General features: G+C 42.6%; 1 protein-coding gene and 1 long non-coding RNA gene across 5 annotated transcripts in view; one reads left to right on the top strand and one right to left on the bottom strand.

The window, feature by feature from the left end:
* Positions 1-8,906, top strand: part of DLGAP4 (DLG associated protein 4) — a 90,991-nt gene extending 82,085 nt beyond the window's left edge. For 3 of the 4 annotated variants that reach the window (XM_004370380.2, XM_004370379.2, XM_004370382.2), the window contains 3 exons: positions 6,409-6,500; positions 7,280-7,435; positions 8,248-8,668. In XM_004370380.2, the coding sequence (XP_004370437.1) occupies positions 6,409-6,500; positions 7,280-7,435; positions 8,248-8,466 (467 nt within the window). In that variant the 3' untranslated portion in view covers positions 8,467-8,668. Of the gene's footprint in view, positions 1-6,408; positions 6,501-7,279; positions 7,436-8,247 lie in introns of all 4 variants that reach the window. The other variant, XM_004370381.2, reaches the window with a different exon arrangement.
* On the bottom strand, positions 4,787-8,952 carry LOC111819105 (uncharacterized). The gene is made up of 3 exons (XR_002822888.1): positions 8,905-8,952; positions 6,867-6,955; positions 4,787-6,631 (listed from the first exon to the last, which is right to left on the bottom strand). It is a non-coding gene; the product is annotated as an uncharacterized LOC111819105 (long non-coding RNA).
* Between the last annotated feature and the right edge of the window lie 1,355 nt (positions 8,953-10,307).

Genomic DNA, 10,307 nt, shown 5'->3' with positions numbered 1-10,307 from the left:
GCTACTCACCAAGGTAGAATGTAGAACATTGTCTTTATAAACTCTTTTATGCCAGTTGAGCTAGATGTTCCCTGAGACTATGGTCCCCACAGCCCTCAGCCCAGTAGTTCGGTCCCTCAGGGAATTTGGATGTTTCTATGGAGCTTCCATGACCTTTCCTTGTACAAGTTGTGCTGGCTTCCCCAGTATTGTGTACTGGCAAGACATTATTTTTGTTTTATACAATCAGTATTTACTCACATTTATTGATATTATCCCACATACTTTCTGTTATAGCTGCACTAGACAACTAACACAGTAATGCCACAAGTGGATGGCTTTAACAAAGAAAAATTTCTCTCACGGTTTAGGAGGCTAGAAGTCCAAATTCAGCGTGCCAGCTCCAGGGAAAGGCTTTCTCTCTCTTGTCAGTTCTGGGGGAAGGTCCTTGTCATCAATCTTCATCTGGTCTAGAAGCTTCTCAGTGCAGGGACCCCAGGTCCGAAGGACACGGTCTGCTCCCAGTTCTTCGTTCTTGGTGATATGAGGTCCCTCTCTTCTCTGTTTGCTTCTCTCCATTATATTTCTAAAGACATTGACTCAAGATACAACTTAATCCTGTAGATTGAGTCCTGCCTCATTAACATCATAGAGGTTAGAATTTACAACTCATAGGCTAATCATATCAGATCACAAAACGGTGGATAAGCACATAATACTGGGAATCATGGCCCAGCCAAGCTGACACACATTTCTGGGGGACACAATTCAACCTATAACATTTACCTTTTCTGTTGCTTTTCACTCCTTTCTGTATTTCTACCAGGCTTATTTTTCTTCTGCCTGAAGAACTCCTTCTGATATTTATTTTAGTGTAGTATGTGTCTTTAAATATATTTATTTTACCTTCATTTTTTTATACTAATATTTTTATTAGGTATAGCATTTCAGGTTGGCAGTTATGTTCTTTCAAAACTTTTTATAAAGATGTCTTTGATTATCTTTTGGTTTCCATCCCTTGTGTTGAAAAGTCAGTTTTCAGTCTGCCTCCTGCTCCTTTGAAGAATGTGTTAGGTTTTTTTGTTTTGTTTTTGTTTTTATGCCCCCTCTAGTTGCTTTTAAGATTTTCTCCTTGTATTTGGGTATTAGCAGTTTTACTGTAATGTCTCTAGGTGTGGTTTTGTCTGGCTTTAATTTTTTTTAATCTGTTTCAGAAAAGTATTGCCCTTTATCTTGTAAATTTCTACTCCATTTTATTTCTCTCAGGGCTCCAGTTACACGTATGTTAGACCGCCATGTCATATATGTCTCTTGATTCTGTTTTCTGTATTTTCCCCTTTTTTCTCTCTCAGCCTCAATCTGGATTATTTTCTACTGGATTATTTTATGGTTCATCTGTAACTAATTTACTGCTAAACCCATCTATTGGATTCTTAATTCCAGTTGCTATATGTTTTAGAATTTCCACTTGATTCTTTTTGTAGGTTATAGTTCTCTGCTGAAATTCTTCATCTTGCCATCTATTTTGTTGAGTATAATCAGTTAAAGCCTTTGTCCCGTAACTCTAATATCTCTTATCATCTGTAGGTCTGTTTTCTTTTGGTTTGCAGTCATTTGATCCTATCTCCTGGTAATTTTTATTCAGTTTCAGACATTATATTTGAAAACATTAGAAATAATTTGAGGCACAGGATAATTTTCCTTTATTCAAGAGACGATTTACTTCTGCTTCTTGCAGGCAATTAGGGTAGGGCCAGATCAGTTTAATGTGATGTGGGATTGAGCTGATTCAAAGCTGAGTTTTTGTGAGGGCTAGCCATATTTCCATTTGCCCTTAGTTCTGTGCATTCTTCAGAGTCCTGGTGATAGCCTGTGATGTTTTCTTGGCAGATCGTGAGCTCCAGTGTTTCTCTCTCCATCACCTTGAGACTGCTGAAAGTTTTGCTCAGTTTGGTGTGTTTTGCTTGATACTCTAATCTTCCCTTGGCTGCTCTGAACTCCAGTTTTGGCCTCCCTACTCCCCTGAAACTGCCAGACACTCTGCTCAACTTCTCAAGCACTTAATCATCACTTTGCTTGGCTTCTCGGCCTCTCTGCCAATTTGTGTACTGCTTACAGATCGGCAGATGCCTTGGGGTAAAAGTGTACAGAATATCAGACTCACGTGAATTTTCTTCCATTCTTGGGTATTTGCTTCAGATTCTTGTTGCTTTGGTAATTCTTTAATGCTTTGAAATATATATTAAGAATTGTTTTTATTTTCTTAGTGAATTGAACCTTTTATAAAGCCTTTTTTTTTTTTTTCTTTTTATGTATTTTACTTAGTTTTTTCAGTTGTCTTTGGTGGGAGGGTTCAGTTTTTCTGATACTAACTGGTTTGCCATGGCCAGAATCAGAAGTCATTGGTAGAATTTTCTAATAATTGAATCAGTCTTGCATTCCCAAAATAGATCCAGCTGTATTATCATTTTAATACATTGCTTGATTTGATTTGTTAATGTTAGGTGCTGTTGAGTTGATTTGGACTCATAGCAACCCACGTGACAGAGTAGAATTGCCCCATAGGGTCTTCTAGACTGTAATCTTTACAGGAGCAGATCACCAGGTCTTTCTCCTACACAGTTGCTGGCTGGATTCAAATTGTCAGACTTTTAAGTTAGCAGCCAAACACTTAACCATTGTGCCACCATGAGAAACTGGTCTGTAATGTTCCTTTCTCATCCTTGTCCAGTTGTATTATCAAGGTTTTCTAGCCTCATCCAATGAATTTGGATTGTTTCCTCTGTTCATATTCTCTGAAGGAGTTCATGCAACATTAGAATTATGTTTTACTTCAGTATTTTATAGACCTTTCATACGCTTACTATCTATTCCAGTATGGCTATGTCATATATATTTTTATTTGTATCATATATTTTTCTTGTCTTGATCATCTGGCAGGGTTTATTAATTTTATTAGTCCTTTATTAAATTTTTTTTTATTATTAATTTTTACTCCCTTTAGGCTTATTGTATTATTCCTTTTATAATATCTTAAAATGGATGCTTAGCACATTTTCAGCCCGTCCTTTTTTAAATATAAGCTTTTAAGCCTGTACATTTCCTTCTTAACACTACTTGAGCCATATCTGACAAATGAGGATATGTAATATTTTTAACTGCCACTGTGATTTCTTTGACCAGTGGGTTATTTAAAAGTATGTGTGTTAAGTACATACGGGAGTAGGGGGAATAGTTATGTTTTCATTACTATTTTCTAACCGAATTATATTAATGTCAGAAAATATGACCTGTATGGTATCCAGTTCTTTGAAATTTGTTGAGATATATTTTATGGCCTAGAATGTGATCAGCTTTAGTGATATTCCATATGTTTGTAAAAAGAAAGTATATTTTCCAGTAAATAGGTTCAGGCTTCTATAGTATGTCTACTAAATCGAGCTTGTTAAATGACTGAAATATTCTTTGACCTTAACTTATTTTTTTTTTTTTTGGTCTGCTTTATCCATCAGCTACTGAGAGAGGTATGTTAAGGCCTTCCACTCTGCTGGTGGATTTGCCAGTTTCTCCTTATAGTCTTGTCACTTTTTGCTTTATACATTTGAAACGATGTCATTAGATGCATATTATTTAAGAATTGTTTGATTTTTCTGGTGAATTATTAAACCTTTATTTCTGGTAATATTTGTTGGCCTTAGAGTCTATTCTGTCATATGTTATACCACCATTCTTTTTTGGTATTTAACTTAACGTTTTCCGTTTTCTCATTTAGAACTTGTCTGCGTCATTAGGTTTTAGGTGTGTCTCTTATCAACAGCATTTATCGTTTATCTGTGTTTTGCTTTTTTATCCAGCTTGAAAATTGATATATTTTAATTGGATAGTTTAGTTCATTTAGAGATTTTTAATTACTGATATATTTAGATTATTTTCCATCATTTTATTTTGCAGTTTCTATTTTTTCTCTTTTCTGCTTTCTTTTGAATTGAGATTCCCTGCTCCCTCACTCCCCCTGCCACTTTACTAGGTTGGAAGTTATGCTTTTTCTTCTTTTATATCAAATGTGCTTGCCCTTCCTCTGAACACTCGAGGTTAGAATACATTAATTCAAATCGCTTACCAATTAACTTTCATGCCATACTGTCCAGTATTTGAGTTGAATCTTAATTTTTTAAACCCCATATATTTTATCTTATGATTTTATGCCATCTTTGTAGATCTACTCTTCCCCTTTTCTCCTTAGATCTCAGAGCTTTATTTTCCTTCATCCTAATTTTATTTATATAGAAAAGAATCTTCTTTGGTAAAGCTCTTGATAGTAAACGCTGTGAAAATATCTTTATATCACACTCATTCTTGAATGATAGCTTCTCTAGGTGTAGAATTCTAAATTGACAATAGTTTCCCCTCAGTAGTTTGAATATATTATTCTACTGCTTCATCCACTGATGTGGTTGAGAAGTTTGCTGTGTCTAATTCATTCCTTTAACAAGTAATCTTTCATTTCCCTTTGGCTGCTTTTAAGAGCTTAGCTTCCCTGTGAGCTTAGCTTCCCTGTCTTTGGTGTTCAGCAGTTTCACCGTTGAGTAAATGTGGATTTGCTTGGGATTCATTTGGCTTCCTGACTCTGAGCACTGATGTCATTAATGATTCCTGGAAAATTCTTAACTATTGTCTCTTTGAATATGTTTTCTTCCATTCTCTCCTTTTAGAACTCTGATAGATGCTTATTAAGTCTCCCTCTCTCCTTCTTGTCTCTCAGCCTCTTTCTTTTTGCTAAGCTCTCCTTTTTAATACATTTAGTTGCTTTTATTCCTTTTTAAAAAAAAAAAAAAAAGGCACCTGACTATAGGCTTATGGTTAAGAATTCTCGGGAGAGACTTCTCCTTTATTCCTAGGAGCTTAGCTGTTCATTTAAAAAGATGTCTAGTGTTGGTTGTCAGTCACGCAGATTGTGTTTGTACCGGAACTTTTACAGCCCTCCTCTCCATGTCCCACTAGTGACAGCAGAGTTTATTCTTCGTGCTGCTTCTAGTGTGGCCCTTGTTTCTGCGATGGCCTTATTTTTCTCTTGCACTGGTTCCTGAGCTCATGTTTTATCTCCTTCCATTGTCTTGCCATCTCTTCTCTGAGCACCTCTGTCTCTGCTCTGAACTTCTGTTTTACACAGTCATGGCTAGATGTCACAGTTTTCTGGTGAATGTTCATCTGCCATTTGTTCCTGTAATATCTTCGTTTAGCGCTTATGTTGGTTCCTTTTAAACTACTAATTCCTGGATGAGCTCTTAAAATAGATCATTGTGGGAGAGGGGCCAGGACTGTGTATCCAGGCTAGCAGGAATTCCTAGGGGATGGGGATAGGTACACGGGTTCTTTTAGACTTCAGATTATTGCCTTCTCCCCTCATTGCCTTCTCCCCTCTGGTGTGCTACTTATTTTGGAGAACTAAAAACTACCACCTTCATCTGAAACCTATAACCAAGAGTCCTTGTGTGGCTGTCCCGCACTTGGCGGACTTCCTCATACACTGCCTTTTAGGGTTTTATCAGAGACAGTTTGCATTTTGATTTCTTGTTTACTGTTTTGGCTTTTCAGTGATTTCTAAGGAGGTAGGGTGCATAGTATTGTCTTTGTGCCACTTTAAAACTGAAAGTCACACTAAAAGACCAACCTCGTATTCCTGGGCTAAACACTTCGTGGTTAAGAGGTTTATGGTTAAAATCTTTATTTTTAAAACTCTTCAGTTGGATCTATTTGCTTACATTTTATATAAGACTTTTACATCTATGTTGATGAAGAAAGTGGTCTATTATTGGTGTGTCCTATAACCTCTTCAGGGCTCCTGAAATGAGTGGTCATTTTCTGTGTATATCTAATCTCTGGAACAGTTTGACTATATAAAATAGGGTTTCTTTAAGGTTTTAGCCCTGGTGGCACAGTGGTTAAGTGGTTTGGCTGCTATCCAAAAGGTCGGCAGTTCGAGTCCACCAGCTGCTCCTTGGAAACCCTACGGGGGAGTTCTACTCTGTCTTATAGGGTCACTATGAGTCACAATTGATGGCAGTGGGTTTTTTGTTTGTTTTAAAGTTTTATATAGAATCCCACCTATAAACCTATCTGGGCTTGGTTCCTTTTTAACTTCTGCTTCAATTTTTCCATTTAAATTCAGTTTTCAAACTTATTGCCATAAAAATGTCCTTAGGAACTAGAGGATGAGGTTTACTTTATCTGTGTTACTGGTGTATTTCACAGTAAGAATGGATCAGTGTACAAATAGAATACAATAGAACACAAATCATCATTTGGTGATGGCGGCTGATCTTATTTTAAGGGAGTAGAAGATGAAAGCCATGGCCTGATCCCCCCACTTCTACCCCAACAAACCCTGTGCTCTGCTAAGTCAGTCTTTCTCTTCCTTTTCTTTCTCAGTTTTAGGAAAAGTCCTCAGTGCTGTGGGCAGTGCCCAGCTACTGATGTCCCAAAAGTTCCAGCAGTTCCGGGGCCTCTGTGAGCAGAACTTGGTGAGTGTGATTCTTCTTCCTCCACAGCAGGGCTTCCAGACTGGCTGCTGGCCAGATCCCACCAGCTGGACTGGCCTGTGTGCCAGCCAGTCCCTCCCCTATAACACGGAGATAGTGCCACATCCTCATGCCTATTGGAAGATGAAGGTGATGTGTCAGTACAGTGCCTAGCACAACAAAAGGGCCAGGAAATTGACATCTCAGATCGCTAATGCCTTTATTAATAGAAATTAAATTATCTAAAAACAGCTGCATGAAAATTAAAAATCACTTCAGTGTAACACAAAAAATATACCCTAAGAACACCGTCAAAGTAAGAACTAAAGAAATACTACTACTAGGCATGCTGGTTTTCTTCTCCCTCACCTGTTAGGGCCTGCTGTAGGGTAGGCTCTCTCCAGCTAGCCCAGTCTGTGTACCCTGAGAGTGGAGGGAGTTCACATTGTCTCCAGGACCTGTAGGGGTTTGTAGGGTGGGCAGTCAGTGATGAGGAATGTGCTGACTTGGCTTCAGTAACCACACCCACCTGGGTGTGAACCTTGGCTTCCCTGCCTTGTTGTGGGACCATGGCTTGTAATGTGTGTTCTGTTACCTCCTTGTAAATGAAAACATCTGTCTCTTTGGCATACATTAGGGACCCAGTGCACCCAAGAGCCTGCCTTACCATAGCCCACATGTATGTAAACCAGTGCTGGCAGGGCCAGGGAGGTCCTTTGTGGGGCGGGGTGCAGGACAAGCCTTTGCCTTGCTAGCCCCACTGATCTCCATCTGCCCCACAGAACCCTGACGCCAACCCACGTCCCACAGCCCAGGACCTGGCAGGGTTCTGGGACCTGCTGCAGCTGTCCATCGAGGACATCAGCATGAAGTTTGATGAGCTTTACCACCTCAAGGCCAACAGCTGGCAGCTAGTGGAGACCCCCGAGAAGAGGAAGGTGAGCATGGAGCAGTGCGGAGGGGAAGTCCAGGGACAAATTCCTGGTCGGCAATAACGCTGCCCACATCGGTCAGTGCTGCTTGGCTCCCTTCTCCATGTGTTGTCTTTGAGCTGGGGGCTCGCGTCCATCAGTGTGCGGGGTCCACGCTTGGCACTTGTCCGGCATGCCGCTTGCTCTGTGTAGTTGAGGCTGCCCCTGATGCATACCATCCTGCCCTGCATGTTCGGGAATCCTGGGAGACACACCCTTGGGTACTAACCTAGACGTGGCTTTTGGTACCTTGGAGGCAGCAAAGTGATCCTTTCTCCTGGGGCCATGCTGCTGGGAGTACTGGGGCTGAGCCTACTTGTGTCAGCCTCTGCCCTGAGGCTCAGCCTTTCTTCTGTAAAACAGTAGAAGCCAGTGACCCCTCTGGGTATTGCACAGTGGCCCCTTTAATCCTCTAGAGTAGCATTAATCCTCTAGAGTAGCATGTGAGATGTGACCTGGGAGGCAGGAGCCCTGTGTTTAAGTCCCATTTCTGGCTGGATGACTCAGGCTCCCGATGGTTCCAAGCAAGGGTAGGAACCGGTGATCTGTCCAGACCTTCCTGCTAGAACATTCTAGAGGTCTAAGCTTGCCTTTTGCGCCTATGCCTTGTACTATTCCCACTATCATTGCTTCTTGTGGCTTCCTGATTCCAAATGTGTGTTGCTTGTGCCCAATGCGGGGAGGCTGGGGTAGAGACTTCAGCTGCCAGCATATAGTGGGGGGTAGTGCCACACAAAACGTGGCACCTTTATTTTATTTTTGTTCCCTGCTCACTAAAGGAAGAGAAGAAACCACCCCCTCCGGTCCCAAAGAAGCCAGCCAAATCCAAGCCGGCGGTGAGCCGAGACAAGGCCTCAGATGCTGGGGACAAGCAGCGCCAGGAGGCCCGCAAGAGACTCCTGGCAGCCAAGCGGGCAGCTTCTGTGCGGCAGAACTCAGCCACAGAGAGTGCAGACAGCATCGAGATTTACGTCCCCGAGGCCCAGACCCGGCTCTGAGACCGTGAAGGAGGAAGGAAATCATTTTTACATCATTAAAAGACACACAGAAAAACTAAATGCAAATGGAACAAAATTTTCTCAACCTTTAGTATGATTATTCTGCCTAGAGACCCTGAGCCAACTTTCAAATTGATGCATACAAGGGCTCACAATTTGGCTTTTTTGGGTCCCTCCCAGCTTTAGGTTATGAAGACTTCACATACATACACACAAATCAACAAGAAACCTAAAACTTTTTTTTCCTCTTGCTGGCCGTGGTGGACTAGATAGATGGACTCTGGCAAATCCCTGGTCCAGCCTCCCGATTGCGGTCTTTTTACTTGTTCTGTCGAATGAGAACTTAAACTAGCTTGTTTACAAGATAACGACAGTCCAAGGGCAGCCTTGGGCACCTCCCTTTCCTTCCTTCCTTCTCCCAGCTACCCCCGCTCTCACCTTGGATTTTTCATTCTTGCGTTTCTCTTTTCACTTCAGAGCTCACCGTCTGACTAGGGGCTTTCTGGTTCTCAGCCCCTTTTGTGGTCGAGGGCCCAGAGGACAGAGGTAGCCACGCGCTCACACACAGATGCAGGTTTCTTCTCATGGGCCCAGCACCTCCCACTGCCGTCCTCCAGCCCTCAGCAGTGGCAGCGGGTAACACACCTCTCTAAGCAGATGAGGCGGGTTTAAAAATAAGTCTGTGCGGGGAGAAAGAGATAAAGCCACAGTTATCGCACTCCAGACTTCTGCCTTTTTCTTCTCTCCAGCCCTTCCTTCAGCAAAAGAAAATTTATGACAGGGTGCACACAAGAGAAGGACCCCATTTTTCCAAGGGGTTGTCTGTCCTCAGCCAAGCCTGTGTACAGTCCCCCCAAGGGGCGGGGCAGCTGTGTCTGTACGTACGTGTACATATGCACATAGACCCTTAGAGTGTATATTTAACAAATGCCCATCTGCTCACCCATGCCCACCAGCACTACCGCTGTCTACTGGGGCACCCGGCAGTAGGTGGGTGTGTGAATAGCATATATTTTTACATGTACTATATCTAGGTGTGTGTACAAGTGTGTGTAAAAATATATACCTTGTGTGTAAGCAGCCTTTTTTTTTGGGGGGGGGGTCTCCCACCCTCCCCCATCTGCCCAGCCTCAGTTTTCTGTTTTGTTTTTACCCCAATCCTCCTCCTCTCTCCCCTGCCCCTCACTTCCACTCCCAGGGTGTCACGAGCCCTGAGCTGCAATGGCCCGGGTCTGCAGGGTAGGTGGGGAGGGCAAGGGCAGGCCGTTGGCACAAGGGCCAAGCTAGGCCACAGGCTCAGCACGTGAGGGGCTGCTCTATACTGTGTATACGACTCTATGGCATTGGAGACATCCTCTTGTCCAACGCTTGCTGCAGGGGCCCCGGGTGAACCAAGGGTCTGCTCTGTGGCTGCCCTTGGGGCTCCATTCCAGCTTGGCCGCCGTCTGTGACCTTGGGCAAGTCACTTGACCTCTGTGTGCCTCAACTTCCTCCTCTGTAAAATGGGGACAGTCCCGGCCCCTCCCTACCTCACAGGCATGTTGTGAGAATAAATGAGGTAACGTGTACCAAGGGCTCCTGGTGTTATTGCAGTAGGATGGCAGGCTGGGAATGGACTCTCCCAGGAGACCAAGCCAGACCCCTCCCAAAAGGCAGCTCTCTGGAGACAAGCTGACTCAAGTGCAGATCATAATTCCAGCTTGAGCACACACAGCACTGATCCTGGGCAAGAAAACTAAGCTCTCGGTTCCCTCATCTGGACGATGAAGGCACGACATTTACTTTACCAGCTTCTCACAAGAAATGACTACAGAAGCCAAGATGGCTGTTCAAGGCTGCCC

This window comes from Trichechus manatus, unplaced genomic scaffold, assembly GCF_000243295.1.
Source record: "Trichechus manatus latirostris isolate Lorelei unplaced genomic scaffold, TriManLat1.0 scaffold00008, whole genome shotgun sequence".
Taxonomy (NCBI): Eukaryota; Metazoa; Chordata; class Mammalia; order Sirenia; family Trichechidae; genus Trichechus; species Trichechus manatus.
This window is presented reverse-complemented; position numbering and strand designations above follow the sequence as displayed.